This window comes from Eucalyptus grandis, chromosome 2, assembly GCF_016545825.1.
Source record: "Eucalyptus grandis isolate ANBG69807.140 chromosome 2, ASM1654582v1, whole genome shotgun sequence".
Classification (NCBI taxonomy): domain Eukaryota; kingdom Viridiplantae; phylum Streptophyta; class Magnoliopsida; order Myrtales; family Myrtaceae; genus Eucalyptus; species Eucalyptus grandis.
Window position 1 is genome coordinate 34,793,364 of NC_052613.1, and position 23,460 is coordinate 34,816,823.

Consider the following 23,460-nt stretch of genomic DNA (forward strand, 5'->3'; position numbering starts at 1 on the left):
TGAATTTTAACTATATGAAATTATTCAATATTGTCCCTAAACTGCATAACTTTACCATCCCCACTCTCGGCACCTGGGGATCGAACTTGAGCTCCTCTATGCCTACAAGTGATTTGCCAAACCTTTTTATGAAAGAATTATGCAAAATTCCTGATTCATGAATACGGTTTATATAAGGTACTTTATTTGATATATTGAATCACAAAAAGTTATATATTCTGGTTAGTGAGCCTGAGTTTTGAGATAAATTCTAGATTTTATTTGTAAGGTATTTGAGAATAATATTAGTGGATTATTGCTCATGTCACCATGATTAGAACCCATTGAGGAAGTAAGCATGCATAGTATTGTTAGTACATTTTTCTAGGCCAAACCAGTATTTGATATATGTGGAGACCTAGCCAAGAGGAGAAAACTTGATTGCCTTTATCACGGTTGTCAAGCGTGACCATGGTTAGATATTAAGAATAAGATTAGTTGATAGAATGAGGACATTAATGTTTGATTTGATAAAGATTGATCAATAGAATGGATCATTAATGGTTGATTTATTATTGTTGATTTAATATTTTTGGTTAATCTGACATGTAGAAAGTCCCGTTGAAAAAATAATCCACTTTTGATATTTTTTGTATATCGTATATTGAATTTGAAATTGAAGACTTATGATATCACTCCATAAAGACGTATAGTAAATGTTCGAGAGCTTTGGAGTCCACTACTCAGTCGATTCATGGAGGAATTCCTATAATTAGGGGTGAGCATGGTCTGGATTGGTCCGGGCCACCCCCTAACCCTAGGACCAACCCATACAGTGTCGGTCCTCAATTTTTAGGACCAAGGACCGACCCTATTGAGCCTGGGACCAAGGATCGGACCGACCCAATGGGTTCGGTCCGGTTCCAGGGTCAACTTAGGACCGATCGATAATTTTTTTCGTCTTATTTTTTATACTCCCTAAAAAAACAAACCTACAAATTCAAATTACACATCCATCGACAATGCAGCATTGTGCAACTAAACTATAAATACCAATACATATTTAGCAAATTTAAGATGACACAATAATAGAAATTTCGTACCTGCTAACCACTCATTGAGATATGGGACAAGATGGAAAATTCTTGTAATCATCTATCTTTAATATTCATAACACTATATGCAAAAGCGTTTTCCTGCATTTGATCATATAGAGTCCACTCAACCAAAAAATGAACTTCACACCACTTGACTAGCATTTGATCATGTAGAGTCCACTCAACCAAAAAATGAGCTTCACACCACTTAACTAGCAAATCACCGTAGCAACGGCAGTACTACTTTACTCTTCAAAAACTTCTACCATTTCACACAAATTGAAAAGCAAAGTGTAGTTGAAATTCATTAGTAAAATACAATTAAACCATAAAAAGTTCAAAATATTTAATATAAACCATGAATATATAACTTCACATCTTGTTAATTCACTTGAACTTCTAAACACCTAAAAACAAAACAAACGACACATAATTAATACTCAACAAAAGTTTTAAATTGAAATTACTATTAGTGCTATTGATAGAACGTTTCAATATAATATAATATAACAGACATTTTATTTAGGTTTGAATGTATAAAATAATTATAAATAATATAATATAATATACAGGGTTGGTCCAGGGTTTGACCGACCTAAAACTTTTAGGACCAAGGACCAACCCGCATAGTGTTGGTCCTGGATTCTAGGACCAAGAACCGACCCAATCCCCTTGGGAACCGGACTAGGACCGGTAGGGTTGGGCCAGTCCAGGGTTGGTCCAGTGTTGACCCTAGACCGCTGCTCACCCCTACCTATAATCCACAATCAATTCCTTCAAGTGAAACGAGTTGAGAGGCTAATGCATAGAGAGTAGTTGATGTGCCTAGGATAGAGAAGCCCGCTAGCTCCAGCTTCATATCATCGAGAGCGAATCTAATATTGAACTGACCAATTTCCTCTTCTTCTTCTTTTTTGGTTTCATTTTTAGTTAAGCAAAATGAAAGTGAACATAATAACAAAAATGAAAGTTTCATATTTTTCAATAGCAACAAGCCATAAAAGATGAACACATAAAAATAAATAAATAATAAAAGTTCAAAACACGTAACATAAAACCTAAATTATAGAACTTCAATGCTCAATCATTCATGAAAAATTACTCCAAATTCTAACTACCTAAAATCAAAAGAAACAACAAATATTGTTAATAATTTAATAATAGTTTTAAATTAAAATTACTATTAATTAAACTAAAGTCATTATTAGAAAGCCTCATTCCATATATTCATTGTACTTCAACTCGTAAATTCTATATAGTGATGATAATCTCTTTATTAAGACAATCAATATCTAAAAAGAAAGAGTACATTAAATAAAATATTCACTTATTAGATATATAGAAGAATTACAATATAAAAAAGTATAAACATCACTTATCCAATCCTAAGTCAATTTCTATTTTAGGGTTTTGTTGGTTCCAATTCTCGATCCACTAGGAACCAAAGGTGCTATAAAGTTTGAAATCAAGAACTGAACAAGGTCTCAATAGAACTTGGAACTAAATTGGGTTTCAGTTCCACCTCAAAACCATACTCATCCTTAATATAGTGACAGTTATGTCAAGCATAATGAAAGATTTGGGACTTTCTTACGTGTGTGATCCATGTCGGAAACAAGAGCTCGCTCTCCAACCGCCCTAACTTCGTCCGCAATCCAAAGCGTCATCGCTAGATAAGCAGCTGTCCATGACATCGGCCATGAGTAACAAGTCGCTATGGACGGGGCCGAATCCGAGGGCGGCAGCCGCGGAAAGAGTCATGATCTGCTCTTCCCACGACGTCAGTAGGTTGGATGAACACAATGGGTAAAAGAATAGTAAAATTGGGGGATGCTAATTATGGAAGAGGTGTTTGAGGGAAGCGGAGCCGATAGATGGTCTGGGTGGGTCCCTTCCTCCATGATTTCTCAGATGGGGATGGGAGAGGGAGAGGTGGGCTTATGCGGGGACATGGAGAGAGGCGAGAGAGGCGAGACAGGCTTTTTTTTTTTGGGGGGGAGAGATTTTTTTTTTTTTTTTTTTTTTTGGGTGGCATCGACATAGATATGTGACACGTGATATGATACACCGACACGTCATTTTAAAAAAAAATAGAGAATTTCGACACGTTCCGACACTTTATATATTAAATATATATATTTATATATAAATACAAAGATAAATAAATAATAAAAATAGCATAAAATTAATTTATACTAAAAATATTAATCAAAAATTTATTAATATCATTCATTCTTTTAATTTGACAGAAATTTAATGAGAAATTCAAAAATTGCAAACACAAAAGAGTAAATTTGAAGGAATATATCCTATATTCTTACACTTGTCGGACATTAGTGAAATTTTTTATAATCCTAAACAAAGTTCGGAGGTCATGATATAGACTGGCTTGAAGCTCCTCTGCAAAATAAGATTTGAGAAAAATGAAAATTCAGGACAAAAACTTTCAAAGTACAACCAAAAGAAAAGGAAATAACTAAATTTGCCTATGGAAAATGTGAGAGATAACTCACAAGCCAATGTCATAGATTAAAAGAGGTAACTTGCAGGCATCGAAAAGAAGCAAAAATAAAAATAAAAATCACAACTTTAAATTTATGGGAGCAACGGAGTGATGCCGGCGAGAAGATGGGCATTCCATCATTACTCTCGGAAAGGTCAAAACTTATAAGTGAGAAACTTGAGAGTAATAATTTTCTTCTTTCCTCTTTATTTTTGTTATTTTCATTATTTTTTCATATACTTATATTTTAATCCCTTAAGTATTAATTTTTTTTTAAAATTGATCCTATATGTGTCGGAATTATATATCGGAATTTCGAACTCGTATGTCGAGAAGAGTTAATCACGTGTCAAATTTCTCAACACTCGTTGATCGTGTGTCGGAGCGTGTTAGAGTGTCGGATACGACACGAAAATTTTTGAAGAGTATCGATATTTCGTAGGGTGGGAAACGGAGAGAAAGAGAATGTTCGGAATTATGAGATGTGCCGTCCGGGTCCCACTTTGCAGAAATATCGAAACACCCCCTTCCACTCACTCCCTCCGTTGATTTTCCATCGCCTCCTGCGTTGCTGCTGACTTTTTCTGCCCTTCTTTTCTCCCTCCCGATAAACTTCGTCCTCCTCTTTAAGTTTTATAAAATGTTCACAAAAAATAAAGCCCCTCGCTAATTTAAAAAGGAAAAAGCATAAATTTTAGATCGTGTCACAAGTCTGACCTATGCTAACTATGGGAGAAGTGGAGTGAGGGAAGCGGAGCGGATTGATTGGTGATCTGATCTCTCTTCTTTTGACTGGGAGGTGACCGGTGGGTCCCCTCCTTCATGATTTTTACTTCTTAGAGGGGAGTGTTTAAGGGGGAAGAGAGAGAGAGACGAGAGGGAGACGGCGGGGTGTTGAGGCGAAGAGAGAGACGAGAGAGAAAAGAGAGAATGTACGAAATTCGGAGATCATGAAAATTAAAAAAATATTCCAACAGGAAAAAAAATATATATATATATATATATATATATATATTATATAGCCTTGTCTTGCTAAGTCAACAAGAGTTTGGTAAAAAAAAAAGCCAACAAGAGATTGGTACATTTAGACTACGTTTGATCGTCTATATTACTAATTAAGATATGATTGGATATAAAAAGACATGAAATTCAAAATTTTATTATATTTCATCAATTATTTGGTGATTCTACTAATAGAGTCGATTATATTCACCATATCATTTACAATATTTGATGGCGTGTAGGTATGATTTGAAGTGTTTAAGACATGATTCACGACATATGAAGTAAAATGATTTGTTAAGGGAAGTCTTAGAAATGAAATGATTGGCTATTGAATTCTTGCACCGACCACAATCCTAAATATTAATATGCCAATTACCTCTTTTGTGTTAGTATGCATGTTTCGATTGTCAAGCATACATGGGTACGATTTGGACATGAGTGGGTCAATCCTCTAATTGATTGTTGAGCGTATCCAATTTAAGGCATAAAAAGAGTTCATGTTTTGGACTAAGCAACAATATTTATATTAGTCGTTGGCAATTGGAAATACTAGTGACTACAAGAGAAGACTAATCCTATTGAGATAATGCATTCTAATGTGGAAGTGCCCACATGGGGCAGCGAACTTAAGAAATGAATTATATGGTCATGACATACCAAAATTAGTTGTTATATTTAATCGAGATACTCCCTGCTCAAGATATAGAGTTGCTCAAGTTGATGGGAGACATGAAATGGTTGGTCACAATGAAGCATCACAGCATATAAGCCATGGGAATCATCCTCGAAAAGGAAAGCTTGCCTGGTGAATCGGCTTGCCGGTGTTGCATGGTCCACGACCAAGGCCAATCAACTTGGACCATAGCAAATGGTATTAGAGGAGGCTCCTAAATTGTCTATGTCAATGCCTTCCACTAGAGCATCTCGAGCATGACTCTTAGAAAAGATGGAAGATGTGTTCCTATTGGGCGAACATAGGCCATTTGGTTAAAGCCTCGGGAGAAGAAGTGTCTCAGAGAGTTTGTGTTAAGATCTATTTATGAAAAAAATAAAATGCAATGGGGACTTCCCTTGAAACGCCATATCCGATTGTCCCTGCTCTTAGGATCGGACTTCGATATATTTTGATGATGTCGGATTTTGTTTACACATTTCAGAATCGCGAGATAATTGTATGTATTTCGTATGAGCTTTTATTCCTATTGTCTATCAGTACATTATGTGATAAATAAATAAAAAGATAACTGATCATTGAAAACAGAGGATTCCCATAGACAGTTCACATGAATGTGCTGATGGAACTGCGAACGGACTTCGGACATGAGATGCGCAAGCAAGTTGCTCTCTTCCTACGAAGAAACGGAGTCTGATTAATGCATTGCCCACTGGACAAGAAAACCAGAGATGGGAGGCACTGGTTGTGAGCGGTCCTCTGTGGTCGAACCAGCACAGCACGAGAGCTCAGCGGCAAGGTGGTCCAAATGGGCCGGCAGGTCCAGGGGGGCCTGGTGGTCCGAGAGGCCTGCCAAAACACTCTCGTATCAACAAGCAACAGCACAACGAGCTCAAGCTGTTTGAAGCATCACAGAACGAAAAATAAAACTCAGTTCGCTTCGCTTTGAACGGCAGTGATTCGATATTGACATTAAGCAAAGTTCTTGAGCTTCCCTGAAGCAGAGAAATATGGAACTCGGAGCAGACAAGTAAATGTGGCATCTATCGGTAAAACACATTTTAACATATAATCCCACTATTCAAGCCTCCAAAATATATTGATGATTTATGTGGAATCTAAGGTGAATAGAAATTCCTAGGTTGAGCGTGCTCTATTGTGTCATTGGCATTTTGACAGACCAAAAATCTCGAGACGTCACATATTTCAAATGTATAATGATTTCATCTTCTTTACTTACAATCACATTGTTGAAATCTGGTTGGTTTTCTTGAATGAAAAAAACTACAAATCTGTTTGGTTTACTCCACAATTGCTAGGGCCTTCTTCCTCCTTATTTCTTCCTTGAGCCTTTTAAAAACTTGATCAGGTCCATATGTTGTTACTTAGAACTCCTAAAAATAATCATCTTACTAACAGTTGACATGCATTGCGCATCCTCACAAAGGGAAACCAACATTCACATACCAAGAACCTATCACGTCGCAAAAGCCACAGAGAAATCCTGGCGGCCCCGGCGGAGGAGGGCCCCACCCTGGCGGTTGTCCTCCGGGTCCTCTTGGCCTCATCTCTTTGCTAGTAAACTCAAGCTCTCAGGCTATGTCCTCACAAACTTTCGAGAGCTGCTCTGCACGATGTGCCTCCCAACCGGAGCTTCCCCACTTATATAGGGAGATTCGAGAGCTCGAGGGGTTGAAGGAGAGAGAACTTCCTTCCACTGGAAACATCTATCTGCCTTTTTATCTTTCTCTTGGATTTATTGCTTTAGCATTTATGTACCAGAAGATCAAGTCTGGTCTCGGAATCCAACGCTTGTTTTCTTCTTCAACAGTTGTTCTTCAACCTAACATTCCAAGTGCCGGAATGTCAAGTTCAAAAGTTACCGTGATTCCTCTTTCATTCATTCGTTTAACATGGGACGCAACACTATGCCATTGTAATGATCGTTAGCGATGTATTTTTTTTTTAACACGTGGGAGGATATGCTGATTAGACTTGAGGAGGGTAAGCGAGCAAGAACACCAAGCACGAGGCGTCACTTTCGCGTGCTTATTTTAAACAATTAGAAAGCTTTATGTGATTCGGGAAGTTGTTAGGATTTTCGAAACAGAGAATCCACAGACCCAAAGGTCTGCGTACATCTCAACGTCGAGCAGTAATATAGACCCGCCAAGGCAGTATAGCTGGGAGGAGCAGGACTACGAATCATGGTTGAAGTCAGCACCTCTTTGTTCAGTGTACCCGCATATTCCATCGCATTGGAACCCAAACCCTAACAGGTTGTCGAGGATGCGAAGTAATGCACCAGCATGTGCGTTGATAGTTTCTCACTTGCGGTTTTCCAAAGCGCAAATCACACAATAGCACGCAAATCACTTGCCAAATGTGGTCGCAGGAACTCTAACTTGATGTAAAAGAATATTTCAATTAGAGATTTAAAAGAGCGAATTGCGTTCGAACATACTAAAAACGCCATATTGCAATAATTTGCAAGTATGACTTTGTAACATCCATCTCTTTTACCCAAGCACGCAATCACTACTGTATTTACCGATGAAACCAAAAACAAAGCAGAGAGATAAGTGGCCGGTTTCTGGATGAACTTTGGCATTTCACTCTTGTCATGGTTCTACAGCATCATCATCGATACCCTCCGAATGGCCTTCCGTTTCTTCCATTCTCCAAGCCCTCAATGGTATCCTCTCCCTCTTCTTAAATCCGTGTCCATGTGAGACATGCAAAGCCTCTCGCATATATTCCCTCCTAGATGAAGCACCACTGTCCTGTACTGTGTTTGCACTGGGGGTGTCAATCGGCAGACGGTCTTTGGCAGATTTCATCCATCGTTTCGACAAGTAGCAGGACGGTATCTCAAAAATATTATAGTAATTGTATACTTTCAAGACATGATAACAGAGAATACCTACCGACTTGAACTTCCCACAGCTACATGCTAATGTCAAATCGGTACGATTAACCTTGACGGTGGCAATTTTCTTGCTGTCTTGTTCAGTCAACTCAAACGTTTCCCTGTCGTTGCTTACTCTGATCGCCAGTGATAGGCTATTAATCAGCTCCTTTTGGAACATCTCGAAAATCGGTCTAGTATATAAGCATTTGGCTTGTTTCTCCATAGGGCTCCTGGATTCCAAATCCACCGCCGCGGTCGTCTCACAGAACTCGTCTTCCTCAAATTCTCTGCTGCGCAGGTGCTTGGCCACCATTTTACATCGGTGAGCAATTTGGGGCAAACTCGTCTCCCAGGAGAGATTCTCAAACACAGGACAAGAATCCTCGTTGTTTTGTATTGAGAGTAGGCCGGCTGAGAACACTATTTTCGTGAACGGAAGAGACCATTTCTTACGCATTTCATACAGAGAAGTAAATTGCTTCTTTTCATGCGGGTTGCACCTCGCTAAGAGGGCATTCCACTTCGAATCGAATTCATTTGGCAACTGGACATTGAAGATGCACTCGCTGAGGAGGTCATTGACATCGGTACGGTCACTGTTCAAAATAGACCAATATGGCAGACGGTGGAATGTCCCTGGCAAGACCACTTTTAAGGCTTCTGCAATTTCTTCGCTGACTTCAGTAATGATGGTCTCCGGTTTCTTCCCCCTCATCGCTCCGAGGAAGCTTTGGAGCAACCACTTGAATGAATCCACGCCTTGATCGACCAAGAAAGCATATCCGAATATGATGCGCTGCCGATGATGATTAAGTCCCCAAAACGCTGCACAGATCATGTTGTAGATGTTGATTGTAGTTCTTGTGTCCAGGATTAGAACATCCCCGAAATGCTCGTAATCCACCATGGACTGGCCATCCCTCCAGAAAAAATTCGCCATGCCTTGTGCCGCTTCTAATTGCACTGTGTAGAAAAAGTGAGAATCTTCCGTCTGCATACTCTTGAAGCTATCAATTAAGTCCTGAGCCATTGAGGGATTCCTCCCTGTGCCTCGCGAGACGCCACTACAACCCACATTCGAAATTAAAGTAGGTTCGGCCTCATACTCGCCTGTCGAAGGAGCCCTTGCGGCAGGCGAATCTTCCACTGCCTCCTGGTCGCCAGCGAAATGTCCCGCAAGACCGTGACTATGCTCGAGAACGACCTTCGAGATCCTCCACTTTCCACCCTCAACCTTGCACCGGATCTTAGCCTCACAAGTTTTTCTCGTGCCCTGCGTCGGCATCTCTTTGCAGAAGAAGTACTTCCCCTTGATTTGTCCCTTGTCCGATCTCTCGTACTCTATTTTTCCCCTCTTTATACAGAAACCGGCTTGTTTCCCGTACTGCTCATAAAAATTAAATGCCGCCTCTTCTTTATCAAACTGCATCCCCTCTCTTGGCACCCCAGGGTCGGACTCAAGCTCCTCTCTTTCTATATTAGCACGGGAAGTAGATTGCGTTCCATCTCTGTATCCGATATGCTGCAGCAATGTCGAGCAAGGCGCTCCCTGACTCGATTCATAATTGGTCCAGTCATGTTGTTTCCAGGACAAGATTGAATTGGATATGGAAAAAAGAATAAAATGGAGTTTCAGTAGATGGAAATCACTGAATGGCTAGTCTATGATTCTCCCAGAAATCGAAACATGGGAAATTTTGGGAATAAAACAATCAAAAAATTGCTGTATCACATACCCCAGAAGGGTGACCGCTGCCTAGCTGGCCAGAGGCCGGCATCTCTGCAACATCTGTTCCGTCCTCCTCGATGTCGGAAACCAAGACTTGGAGGTCGTCATCCGTAGGGTAGTCTGAGCTGTTGGAGCTGTCAAAATTTAAAGCGATCTGGGCCGCAGCTGCAGAATACCCCGCTGCCTGGGTTCCTTCTAAGCGGTTCCCTCCGTAATAAAAGTCCGACCGATTCATTTCGTGGGTCGCTGCCAGGATTGCAGCCTCAAAAGCATAACTTTCTGTTTGCACCGCGTCGCCTCCGTGAAAGGAGTGGCGGGAATCCATTTCTTAGCCCTCCTGAAAATCTCGGGACGCGCCTTCTCAGTAGAGCACTACGAGTCAACGACGTATAACTACCAGTGTGTTTAGGGAGAGAGGAGAAAAGGAGAAGACTAATTCTAATTCAAGAAAACTATTCTCGTTATGGCCCTTACGCGAGTTTGTTTATGCTTAAATAAGTGAACAGGTGAGAGAGGGAGAGGGATAGCGATGTTTATGCCCGGGCGGGCTTACGCGGGGAGAGAGGAGGGGGTGTTTTTAGGCAGGGGAGATGGAGAGAGACGAGAGAGAGACATTATGGAATTAGGGGATTCTTTGTCTCGTCTGAGGATTTAAGGGATTTGAAAGTGAAAAAATACTGCAGAGGCCAGTCTTGCTGAGTCAGCACGTTGGAAAAAAGTTAGCACGAGGGTAGTGCACTTAAATGTCGTCACGCGCACCATACAGATTCCATTTCGCCACATTTTGGAACACCCTCTCCTCTGTCACTCCATTACTTTTCCACCATCCCTCCGTTGTCGACATTCTCCGTCCTCCCTTCTCTCCCGAAAAACTTGATCCTCCGCTTTACTTTTTCTAAAATGGTCAAAGAGGAGAGGCCTTTGTCTTCCCTCCCACTCTCTTCTCTCCCTCCCTCCTGAGAAAACCTCATCTTCTTTACATTTTCTAAAAAAAATTCAGAGAAGGCCTCTCTCTCTCTTCCCTCGGACTTCTCTCTATCCGTCGGAACGAACCATGCCGTTGCCTCCCGGAGTCCCATCAGCCATCCTCTGTTTCATCGCAAAACTCTGAATTTCTAGAATTCCTTAACATGCATCTAAACTCATCCACAGCTATTCTAACCGTCACACCATGTTCAAACAAGGTTAGAATCTAGGAAGCACAAACATTTTCCGAGAGACTTTGTGTGTCTTGATGCTCGATCAACACGTGTTGGAATCTGACATCTAATTAATTTTCCGGACACTCTCCAACACTCAAGTCGGAATTCCGATACGCTAAGTCAATTTTAAAAATTTTCAATAAATGAAGAATTAAAATGTATAAATGTGATAATAAAAAAACACTAATAAAAAAATAAATAGAAAAAGAAGAAAATGTAATGTTCTCTTTATTCTAACTCTCACTTCCTATAATACGCAATTCACTTTCAAGTTTTTTTTTTTCTAAGTTTTATGGATTATTTGAATGGAGTTGAATTTATCAAATTGAAATAACAAATAACATTAATAAATAATGAATTAATATTTTTAGTATAAATTCATTCTAGATTTTTTTATTATTTATTTAATTGTGAATTTGAATAAAATTAATTTAATTAAAATAATCATAAAAATGATAATTTATTATATATGTATAAAAATATATATTTAATATACAATGTGTCATAATATGTTAAATATTTTTTTTTAAAACCATATATTGTGTCATGTCACATATCACTTATCGATATCAGTACTTACTTAGATTAAAATACTTAAAATCAAAATCATGAACAATTATGCGTGCATAGTATTCTGTTTTTTCTCTTCTCACATTGAAACCGGCTTGTTTTGCGTAGCTGCAGTAAAAATTATAACTTCTCAATCGAACTTCATCCCCACTCTCGGCACCTGGGATCGGACTTGAGCTCCTCTCCGTCTATAATAACGCTAGAAGTAGAGGACAATTTATCTTCGTCGCTGCCCATGGCCCGTGGCAATGAGATTTCTTTATTTTAAATGAAAAGGTAAAGCAAACAAACGAAAAAGGTGCATCGCATACCATTCCTAAAGAGCGACCGCTGCTCGCCGTGCCTCAGCGTTGCGGGATCTGCAGTTGGCGATGGTGGATGCCGTAGACCGAGAGGTGGTGGTTGGAGCAACGTTCAGGACTAGCCGTCGCCGCCTCCAAAGCGTCGTCGTTAGATAAGCAGATGTCCATGACATCGGCCATGAGTAATAAGTTGCCATGGATGAGGCAGAAGGAATCATGATCTGCTCTTCCCACGACGTCAGTAAGTTGGATGAACACAATGGGTAAAAGATTAGTTCAATTGCGGGATGCTAATTACGGGAGAGGTGTAGTGAGGGAAGCGGAGCCGATAGGTGGTCTGGGTGGGTCCCCTCCTCCATGATTTTTACTTCTCACTTTTCAGACGGGAGAGGGAGAGGGAGGGGGTGTGTTCGTATGGGGAGATGGAGAGAGGGGAGGGTGTTTATGCGGAGAGAGAAGGAGGGAGAGGGGTGTGTTCGTACGGGGAGTAGGAGAGAGTGAGGGGCAGAGGAGAGGGAGAAGGGAGGGAGAGCGGTAGAGAGAGAAAGAGGGGGGAGATGAAGAGAGAGAGAGAGAGGGGGGGTAGAGGAGAGGCAGAAGGGAGGGAGAGCGGTAGAGAGAGGAGAGGGAGAAGGGAGGGAGAGCGGTAGAGAGAGAAAGAGGGGGGGGGAGAAGAAGAGAGAGAGGGGGTAGAGGAGAGGGAGAAGGGAGGGAGAGCGGTAGAGAGAGAAAGAGGGGGGGGGAGATGAAGAGAGAGAGAGAGAGGGGGTAGAGAGGAGAGAGTGAGAGTGTTCGGAATTATGGGGAGATGTACCATACGAGTCCCGCTTTGTAGAAATATCGAAGCACCCCCTCCTCTCTCTCCCTGCCTGCGTTACTTTTCCATCGTCTCCTGCGTTGCTGACATTTTCTGCCCTTCTCTTCCTTTCCCCCTCCCGATAAACTTCGTCCTCCCCTTTAAAAAAAAGCACTAACAAACAAATCTGACCTATTCTAATTTCTAATAATGGGAGAAGTGGAGTGAGGGAAGCGGAGCAGATTGATTGGTGGTCCGGGTCTCTTCCTCCGACTGGATGATGGGTCCCCTCCTTCATGATTTTCCTCCTTCGTGATTTTCACTTCTTAGGTGGGAGAGGGAGAGAAAGAGGGGAGTGTTTATGGGGGATGGAGAGGGAATACAGACGCCGATCGATTTACATGGCATAGTAGTGCTGACGTGATAATTTTTAATAGTTTTTTTTAAAAAAATTTCTGATTTCTTTTACTTTCCTTCCTTTCTTCTTTCTTTAGGCGATGGTCGACCACCAATAGGCGATGGTTGGCCAGGCTGGCCTCGCTAGGGCGAGGCTAAGCCTTAGCGATGGTCGGCCTCGCCAAATCTAGCTTAGGCAAGGGCCCTCACCCTGGCTTGGGTGAGGGCTACCCTCACCTAGGCCAAATTCGGCGAGGCCAACTCTCACCAGGGCTTGGCCTTGCCTAGGTCAAGTGAGGCCAACCTGCTTGGCCACTACGATGGTCAGCCATTGCCTAAAGGAAGAAGAAATGAAGGAAAGAAGAAACGAAAAAATAATTAAAAATTACCCATGTTAGCGCCAACGGTGCTTTGAATTAGCCGGAAGGATTGAATTAGTATTGAATCAAAATATTTAGGACTAAATTAGCACTAGTTCAAAAGGTTTCAAACAAATTTGGCACCATTAAAAGGTTTAGGACTGAATTGATACCGAGTCAAAAGGTTTAGGATTATATTGCCGCCAATTAATAGATTCAAAACTTTTCCGACACTTTTTCCTTTAAGAAATTAGGCCTTTAAACATGATGAGAGAGACGATTGAGATACAGATCTACTAGCATGTGTGAGTACCATATTTAAGATGACATTATGGCTGTGCAACCAATCCAATTCTACCCTAGAACTAGACTAGACCACCCATATAAATAGGTCCCGTTGTTGGTTCAAGTGGAAATAGATTCGTTCTTGATTCCAAATTTTTGGAACTGGTACTATGTGAGTAGGTTCCTAATTCAGGGTGTTCAACCTACCAATTCTTTTGGGAACCTATTGGAACATGTTTTTTTTTAAGTTGAAAGAAGATTATTTATTATTCATTATTCTTAAATGAGCTTAACTTCTCTATGGTTTAAATTCATTTTTGTTTTGTATCGATTTTTTTATCTTGAGTTGTTTTGTTGCTTATATTATTTTGCTATAACAGCTATTTGCACAATATAGAAAAAAGAAGAAGAAGAAAAAAAACCAATTCCCAAGTTGATCTTGGATAGGACCAAACAAACATAGTAGGTTTCAAGATTGCTTTTAAGACAAATAAGATAAGTTCCGGGCTCTAATTCTGAAACATATCCATCTTAAAACCAATTACCCCTATATGGTATACATAGAAAACATAATAACGTTGCAAAATGATAGTGAAATGGATTTAACAATTACGTCACCAATAGCCCAAGATGACGTAGCAGTAGTATATAATGATGCGACATGATCGTGCATGACTGTACCAAGTATGCAATTGACAGGATGAGCGCGCACCATACTCTGTTGAGCCCGTGACCATAGCGTCTGGGGCTTCGTTGAGCTTGTGGCCATAGTGTGGGAGTTTCTTCCAGCTCGCGGCCATGGCGCTAGAGTTTCTTGCTCGCCTTCAACTGCCATGGCTGCTTGAGTTCCGTTTAGCTCAGCCATAATTGTTCGAGTTTAGTCCAGCTCGACCATGGCCACTCAAGCTTCGTGACCTTGCAGCCGCAATGTCCGAAGCTTCTTCGAGCTTATAGTCATGCCCACTCAAGCTTCGTCAAGCTCGGAGCCATGGTGGCTGGAGCTTCACTGTGCTCGTGACCGCGGCCGCTTGAGGGTTTTGCATGGGTGGGAATATTAGATTTTGTGGGTTTTTGTTTGGATTTGATGGGGTTTAAGTGGATAAAGAAGAAGATAAAAAAAATTATTCCAAGTCAACATATTTCTAAATGGCATAAAGCCAAGTTAGTAAATTTTTATAGGCTGCGTCAGTATATTCCATCCCTGGATTAATTATTACTGACTAATGACAGTTTTTAAAAAGCATAGGAATGATTTTGAAAAAAATATAAAGATGGACATTTTTTAATTTTCTGGACTAAAGTATAAAGACCTCGGGCGACACTTCACCTCAAGAAAAAAAGAGTGATCTTTCCCTATTTAGGGAAGTGCATGTTTCCCTTGTTTTTGGAAAGACCACCTACTTTGCATAGTGCATTTGTCCGGCTACCTCAATGGTCATACCCATCTGATTCACACCCCACCCATCTTCTTGCTGTGCTCGAATTTATATCATCCAAGTAATTTTCTTAAGAATTAGTACCAAACTTCATGCTCCATCAATGGTCTATATATATGTTCATCGACTTGTTTTGCACAGAACTCGCTTCCCTCTTCGATTTCCTTTTTGTTTCATCTTCCTGGCTCCACACATATCCCAAATTAACCAAATTCAAATATTCTATATCCCCACCTCGAATGGCTAGCTTTCCGAGATCATCGGGCCCAAATGCTCAAGGTCCTAGAGTAGTATTCGCAAACATTTCACTCGTATCGAACAGGCACTCAAACTGCTATCACTACCACTCATGGTCGGCCCAAGACGAACGGACCGTTTCCAACAAAATCAACCCTGTCGTTCTCTGTTTCACGCCGATCTTCCTAAACCTAGTCCAGTTGAAGTATGGCGGGGCTGGCGCTTCTCCATATAGGACACACCCGTTGACCATGGGCTTCAGCATCGCCTGCTTGCTCGTGAGCTGCCTCGCCTATCTTCTGAAGAATGCGTACCTTCCCGATTCGTCTCTCCTCGGTGTCTGTGGCCAAGCGCTCGAGCGTACGACGCTGTTGCTCGGGTCATTGTCGTTGGCGTCTCTGGTTACCCTGATTCTGCTCGGCTCATGGACCGCGTATTCCTATGTAGGATACATCTTTCTCTCCGTGGGAGCTGGGGCACTCGTGTGCTCCATGCTTCTTAAGTGCAAGATCAGTACATCATCCAAGACCGGGACAGCGCGTGGAAACTTGCTCTTGTCTGGCGCGGCGTCCGTTGACCAAGAAAGCGACCTTCCGGTCTAAACCCGGCATGTTGTACTCTGTGCAATAGGTCGCTCGGTGGTTGCTTTTTCTGTAGTTTTAACACGATGTATAATTTTGTCGACCAGACCGATGAATTTGAGATCATCTGCCCCATCGATCCAAACTAGTAATGTTTTTTTACTTTAGGCGACGGCTCATTTAGGCCTTAGATGGGGGATGCCTGACCGTGTTGTTAATTCGGATGTGCGCATTAAGAGATTCGATTTGTCAAACTCTCCTTTGATATCAGTTATGACCTACTTCATTAAATGAATGCTCCTAGTTTGTTTCATTAATCTCCAAACGAGATTCGTATGCGAATATTGATTCAGGTAAGCATTATTGATTACATTAATGATCTCCTCATCCATCTTCTATCTTTCCTTAAGAGAAGAGGAGGGCGCGTGTTAGAATATTTTTCTTTTTCTCTTTAAGAATATTTGGAAATGATAAATATTTCTTATACATTACGTTAATAATAGAGCGATGCTATAGTAACGGCTCCGTCGCTCTTTCCCCAATAACGGTGCCTTCCTGGTCACATAATATCCCATGGAACCGGCTTTCAAGGGAAAAATAAAAGCCTCACCTACCATATATATTGTTTGGACACAACAACAAAGAAATGAAGTTATAAGTAAAACATGGAAACGACGCACATGAAACAAATACTTTCATGTTTGTGATATTATGAAATATTATGTAGGCACAAAAAGATTTATTTGTTAATCAGTACAATGAAAATCAAGTTAGTAATCGCATATGTAATTTAGCCTAAATTAATGGAATTTTAAAGTATTACCGTACAAGTTTTAAAAAAAAAAAAGTCAAAAGTTGGTTAGCATTGAGAAAGTGGAGCCGTACGAAAAGAAAAAAAGTGCTGAGGTAAAAAAGTTTTATTCAAACACATCCAATATATTTGGTTAGTCACTAGATAATTATGATTTTGTGTATTTTCATATGTCATGAATCTTTAAAAAAAATAGTTTTTAAAAAGTTGTGAATTAATAAAAGGATGAAAAGTCATTGTATAACTTATTTACACATTCTTTGCCTAACAAGTTTGCAGACTTCAAGGAATTGTTTCTTAGTTTTGCATCACAAGAACTAGACAAAAAAGATAAGGTTCCAGGTGCAAATTTGTGGTTGGTAATGGCCCATCACTCTCTGCACGAGTCACGGTCCGTATTTAAGCATTATTGTTAATAATACCCTCATTACCTTTTTGTTTTAAGGAGTATTTGAAAGTAATAAATATTTCTTATTGAATTACCTTTTCTTCTTTCGACCCAAAAATTACCTTTTTACTTTATTGGATTTAGTTTTTGCAACTCCAACTCTTGCTCAGAGAGAGAGAGAGAGAGAGAGAGAGAGAGAGAGAGAGAGCTGCCGGTCAACGGAAGCCATGACGTATTAGGTTAGAACGATGGAAGAGTTTACTATATTGCTTATGATTTTGGCTTCATCATCACTAGAAGAGAGGCGAATAAAGAGAAGGAAGATAGATATATATTCGCAACATTAATTTTACAAGCCAAATGCATTGCAATTGTGTAACATGTTCAATAATGTCATTCTGTTGGTCGGGGGTCTGGCTCATTTGTGGTGCTCAGCTAACATTAAAAGGAAAAAAAGAAGTCGAAAGTCAAAAAGCAACAAGAACAAAAGAAATAAGTGCTTCGTGCAGGTGTGAGGAGCCCAAGAGAAAGAGAAAAATGTGCACATTTTTTTTTTTTTTATCTATCCTACTCTAACTCTTAATTTACTTTCATATTTTTGCTCCACTTCTTTGCTAAGCATGAAAATCGAGTTCCATACATAAAATTAAATTTCCCCAACCCAACCATTGAGCAAGTGGAGAATCAAATTCCCTACCTTCCCTTCTCATTTGGGAAGGGTGACTACTGAAATTATCTGTGATGGTTAGACAATGCATTTCACCGAGAGGAGGAAGGAGGACATGCTTATAGGACTTGGAGTGTGAATAAGCATGAACACCAAGTGCGACGAGTTTCTTTTCCGTGCTTGCTTTAAACCATTGGAAAACTTTTATGTAATTTGGGAAGTGGTTAGGATTTAGGGAGCAGATAATCCACAAACCCGGGAGGTCCGGATGCAGCTCGCTCAGCACCAAAGCATTTTCAATTTCGAGTTGATGATCGACCGGCCAAGGCAGAAGGCATGGGAGGAGCAGGACTAAATATCAACGTTGCGGGCCGTGCCTTTTCGTTCAGTTTATCCTTTGACAACCGGGCTAAAGTTTTACTTTCCCAGGCCAGGAGTACCATGAGTATTTTGTTTATCCCTTAAAACACGCTTGGACCGGGCAAGATTCATAGACGAATCACAAGAAAACAGAAAAGTGTCACAATGAAGGCGGAATTCTCACGATGCCCGCCCCACGAATCCATTCGCTGACATTTGTGGGATGCTTTCATCGACAGGAAGCGTTCACAACATGATTCACGATATATGAAGTTGAATTATTTGTTGAGGGCAGCCACAAAAACATAACTGGGAAACGAACGATTGGCTATTGAATTCATGCATTGACCGCTATCCTAAATATTGATATGCCTCTTTCATGTCAATCTGCAAGTTTCGAAAGTCAGTCAGACATGGACTTTGGAGGCTCCGAGCCCGTACGTAGGCACGTTTTGGACTTGATTGTGTCAATCCTCTATTCGATTGTCCAGCGTATCCACTTAAGGCAAAAGAAGAGTTCATGTTTTAAACCAATGAGTAATACCTATTTGTCGTTCTTAATTGGTAATAATGGTTACTATAAGAGAAGAAGACTAATCCTACTGAGATAATGCATTCTAATGTGGAAGTGCAGACACGGGGCAGTGAACTTGAGAAACAAATTGGTAAGGAAAAGACTAAACCTCTCTTCGGTTTCCAGCTGGTCCATGGCCTTCAAACTTCGCGTTTCACTCTCGAACATCTCATCCCAGATTTAGCTACGTTGTCCTGCTCGAGTTGTGATCTGAGGAATAATTCCAAATGGTCTGACCCATGTCATCGTTAGCATCTGAATTGTCAAGAGCAACCGTAACTTATTCTGTCTTCGGAACCTTGGCAATGTCCTCCAATGCAGATTTCATGATCGCCATAGCTTTTCTCTTCCTCTTCTTATTTACAGACATATAGGCGACATGCAAAGCCTGTCGCATAAACTCACCCATAAACAAATTATCAGGACCTCCGTCACGTGCAGTGCCTGTGCGGGGGCTGTCCAGTGGAAGGCTGTCTTTGGCAGATTTCGTCCATCGTTTCAGTAAGTAACGAGACGGTATATTGAATATATTCATAAAATTGAGTACTTTCAAAGCATGAAAGCATAAAATACCGACTGACTCGAACTTCCCACAGCTACATACCAATGTTGAATTGGAAGGATCAAACTTGACAGTGTCTATGTTCATGCTGCCTTGTTCGGTCAATTTAAACTCACGAAGAGTCGCCTTGCCCCCGATTTCTTCAATTGACAGTGATAGGATATTGCTCAACTCCTTTTGAAACATGTTGAAGATCGGTTTAGTATACAAGCGTTCAGCTTCTTTCTCTACCGGATTCTTGGATTGCAAATTCGCCGAGATTTTCTCGCAACGCATGTCCTCCAGAAATTCTTTCCGACGCATGTGCTCGGCCATCTTTTCACACTGTTGTGCAAATTGGGATAGTGTCATGGTCTTGCAGGAGAGATTCCCAAAAATAGCACGAGCATCCTCATTGTTTTGTATCGAGATGAGGCCAGCTGAGAACACGTTCTTTGTGAACGCATGAGACCATTTCTCACGCATTCCATACAAAGAAGCAAACCACCTATTTTCATGTAGCTTGTACTTTCCTATAAAAGAATTCCATTTAAACTCGAATTCTACCTGCGAGTGGACATGGAAGACGCAGTCCCTGAAGAGGTTGCCGACACTGGCTCGATCACTCAAAGTAGACAAGTTCTTAAAACCGTTCAAGATAGACCAAAATTGCAAACAATGGGCTGTCTCTGGCAAGACTACCCTTAAGGCATCGGCAATTTCTTCACTGACTTCAGTAATAATCGTCTTCGGTTTGTGACAGCTTACTTCGACGAAACTCCGGAGCAACCAATTTAATGAACCCACAGTTTGATCGACCAAGAAAGCACATCCGAATATGATGCGCTGCCGGTGATTATTAAGTCCCCAAAATACTGCACAGATCATGCCATACTTTTTTATCTCAGTTCTTGTGTCCAGGACCAAAACATCTCCGAAATGCTCGTAATCGATCTTAGACCGGCTATCCCTCCAAAAAAAAATTCGCCATGCCAGATGCCGCTTTTACTTGTGCCGTGTAAAAAAAGGAAGGATCTTCAATCTGCCTATTCTTGAAGTGATCAATTAAGTCTTGAGTATCCTTATGCTCAAGCATTGGGTGAATTTTCCACGTGCCTGGGGGACATCACTAGAATCAACATCGGAAACAAGAGCCTGCTCTCCAACTGTCCTAACTTCGTCCACAGTCTTGTCCGTCGAATGAGTCATCGTAGCACATGAATCGTCCGCTCTCCCATGGGTGATAGCGAGACATCCCTCGAGACTGTGATTATGCTCGAGAACAACCTTTGAGATCTTCCACATTCCATCACTTACCACACACTTGATGTTAGCTTCACAGCCTGTTCTCGTGTCCCGTCTTTTGTACAGCGTCTGCTTTTCGATCTGCTTTTTGGACTTGTGGCCTTGGCAAGAGCACAAGAAGTACTTTCCTGTGATGGTGTCCTTGTTTAATCTCGAGCGTTGTGGTTTTCCCTTTCTCACCCTGAAACCCGTTTGTTTAGCATACTTGTTGTAAAAATTATATACCGCCTCCTCTGAACAGAACTCCAGCCCCACTCTCGGCACCCCCAGATCAGACACGAGCTCCTCTCCATCTATATTAGCAGAAGTAGACTGCGCTTCATCTTCGTCGCCAATCGCCTCGGGCAATGTGGAGCAAGATGCTCCCTGACTCAATTTGTGATTGATCAAGCTATGTTCCTGTTGATTCCAGCACAAGAATGAATTTGATATAAATGAAGAGAACAATATGGAGTTTCAGTACAAAGAAATGGCTGAATGGCTAGTCGATGATTTTGTCTTCTTGAGAAATCTAATGTATATGCATGATTTAAAAAAAAGAATACATTAATTGACTTTAACTACCTATTAAAGTTTAGCCGGAGCGCAACATTCCTCTTTCTGCATTTCCATTTTTCATGGCTTTTTATTCCTTTTCTCGTTTTCTTTTTATTTTTTTGCTAGGTATTTACTGGGCGTTATCTAGTTCCAATAATCCTGCACAGGGCACAGAGAGAGAGAGAGAGAGAGAGCTCACTCCCCTCTCTCTCATCCCCTCTTTGCAACCACAACTTCTGGTGTTTATTTATTTATTTAGCTTTTTTTTTTTGGTCGGTATTTAGCTTTTCTGAAAGTGACCCAAATCGACGGGTCTTCTCTCTCTCTCTACCCATATCATAATGAATCATATTGCGACAAACATTTGGTCTTCTTCTTCTTCACAGTGACAAATCTGAAAAACCCAATTTTGTCCTCCTTCAAGACCGATCCACACTGATCTAACTATAGCACATCGATCAAGATTCGAAAAATGGGGTCTTTCCTTTGGGGGTACTGCTCTCTCCTCTTGCTCTTGTTCCTCCCTCTATCCGGCCTCGTTCCCACCGTCAGATCAGGCGACGCCGAGGCTCTACTTGCTCTCAAGTTTGCCGTCGACCTCTCAACTCGCTGCCCTGGCGAGAAGTGAACCCGAACGCGTCGGCACCGGCTGGGGTTAGAGACTGCAAGAACGGTCGTATCCCCAAGCTCGTCCTTGAGTCCTTGAACTTGACCGACACGTTGGACGGGAAGAACCTGTACCGGCTCGGCCAGCTTCACGTCATCAGCCTTAAGGACGATTCCATCTCCGGCAATGTCCCCGACTTCTGTGGCCTAGTCAACCTCAAGTCCCTCTCTTGTCAAAAAAAAAAAAAAAAAAAAAAAACCTCAAGTCCCTCTACCTAAACTCTTCCCCGCCTCCCTTACCGCCTCAAGATTCTCGTATTCGCCCACATCTCCGGCGAGATACCACGCAGTCAATAACCCCATAAATTTCTTTTATCTTGAATATTATTGGATTTGATTTTTCTAAAAATACTACATAAGTGCAAAATAGATGGTCTTCTACAGCAAATTCGTGGTCCGGTTGCCCATTAACAAGCAAAACCAAATGGATGGCCTAGATTGCAATGAAAAAAAAAAAGTATTGCTGAAATTGGAGACGGTTGATTACCTGGTTCCTGAAGCGATCGAGCTCATCTTTCCCAGGGTTGTAAGACTGAGTGCTGCACAGCTGGCTTGAGACCACAGTCTCGGTGTTGCCGGCTCTCTGGTTGCCACGGTGGATGCCAGAGATCCTGGAGTCCGCGAGGTTGTTGGAGCCATATTCATGAGTCGCCATTGCCTCCTCGAAATCATTATCGGCCCGATTCCTATCATTCGCTGTGTGCTCGACCCCTGGTTGCTGGTCGGAGTTGGAGAAGTAGACTTCGATGGCGTTCTGGGACTCGAACTCGCGGTCCAGATTAGCCATGGCCTCCTTTTCAGCTGTGATCGTGCCGAGGTAGAAGTCAGGGAAGAGAGGGCTCTGGGCCTGTGCCGCTGCCGGACCAGCCGCAGAAGGAAGAGGCTCTGTTTGTTCAGTGTTCGCTTCTTCCACAGCGTTGTCTCCGGGACAGAAGACCCTCGGTTCTCCAAGGCCGAGAACGGATGCTCTCTGGTTCTCTACCTCCGCTGCCGCCGCCTCAGCGAAAACAGCCGCAGGAGGATTGGGATCTGTTGGTTCGGTGTTCGCTCCATCCACAATGTCCTCCCTGTGACTGAGGTTCAACGGTTCTCTATACTCGAGGATTTTTAAAATTTCCGACGGATCCATTCCTTCCCAGAGTTCGCGACAGAAGTCATCCACATCCATTTCTTGCGAGCTAGCGAGAGAGAGAGAGGAGAGAGAAAGAGCGAGCGAGAGAGAGAGAGGAGTGAGAGAGGAGTGTGTCGACTGGACCATTCGCACCCCCAAACCTTAAAAAAAATATAAAAACCACCCCCACTCCTGCCATAAAAAAAAAGGGGGCAAAACGGGGGAAAAATCTAGGAAGGTTCGTCCGTTACGCCACATGTACGAGTATATTCACGCGTGAATCGGAACGAGCTTTATATTTGACGTCTCATCATGGGATCATGGGTGTGCAACGGAAACCGCCTGAACTGAAAATCGGCCGGACCGGACCAAATCGGTTGGTTTTGAGCAATTCTAGAGAGTCTCGATCCGGTCTTAGGTTACTATTTTAGAACCGGTG

The 23,460-nt window shown here is 41.6% G+C and overlaps 3 protein-coding genes across 3 annotated transcripts; all 3 read right to left on the reverse strand.

The window, feature by feature from the left end:
• Positions 1–7,684: 7,684 nt before the first annotated feature.
• On the reverse strand, positions 7,685–10,740 carry LOC104430887 (protein FAR1-RELATED SEQUENCE 3). Its single transcript, XM_039306180.1, has 2 exons — positions 9,905–10,740; positions 7,685–9,717 (listed from the first exon to the last, which is right to left on the reverse strand). Exons 1-2 carry the CDS (start codon positions 10,220–10,222, stop codon positions 7,879–7,881), a joined length of 2,157 nt encoding a protein of 718 aa, XP_039162114.1. The 5' UTR covers positions 10,223–10,740; the 3' UTR covers positions 7,685–7,878.
• An 8,050-nt stretch (positions 10,741–18,790) lies between these two features.
• LOC104435004 lies at positions 18,791–23,143 on the reverse strand. Its single transcript, XM_010047839.3, has 2 exons — positions 22,398–23,143; positions 18,791–21,106 (listed from the first exon to the last, which is right to left on the reverse strand). Exons 1-2 carry the CDS (start codon positions 23,076–23,078, stop codon positions 20,468–20,470), a joined length of 1,320 nt encoding a protein of 439 aa, XP_010046141.2. The 5' UTR covers positions 23,079–23,143; the 3' UTR covers positions 18,791–20,467.
• LOC120290672 (protein FAR1-RELATED SEQUENCE 7-like) lies at positions 19,142–20,290 on the reverse strand. Its single transcript, XM_039307025.1, has one exon. It carries the CDS (start codon positions 20,288–20,290, stop codon positions 19,142–19,144), a length of 1,149 nt encoding a protein of 382 aa, XP_039162959.1.
• Positions 23,144–23,460: the final 317 nt, after the last annotated feature.

Excerpts from the sequence above, each read along its gene's own strand:
- LOC120290672 (XM_039307025.1), bottom strand. The coding sequence starts at position 20,290 with ATGATCTGTGCAGTATTTTGGGGACTTAATAATCACCGGCAGCGCATC.
- LOC104435004 (XM_010047839.3), bottom strand. The coding sequence starts at position 23,078 with ATGGATGTGGATGACTTCTGTCGCGAACTCTGGGAAGGAATGGATCCG. Across the intron at positions 21,107-22,397 it reads TCGATCGCTTCAGGAACCAG|GAACATAGCTTGATCAATCA; the intron begins GTAATCAACCGT and ends TGGAATCAACAG.
- LOC104430887 (XM_039306180.1), bottom strand. The coding sequence starts at position 10,222 with ATGGATTCCCGCCACTCCTTTCACGGAGGCGACGCGGTGCAAACAGAA. Across the intron at positions 9,718-9,904 it reads GCAGCGGTCACCCTTCTGGG|GGAGCGCCTTGCTCGACATT; the intron begins GTATGTGATACA and ends GAATCGAGTCAG.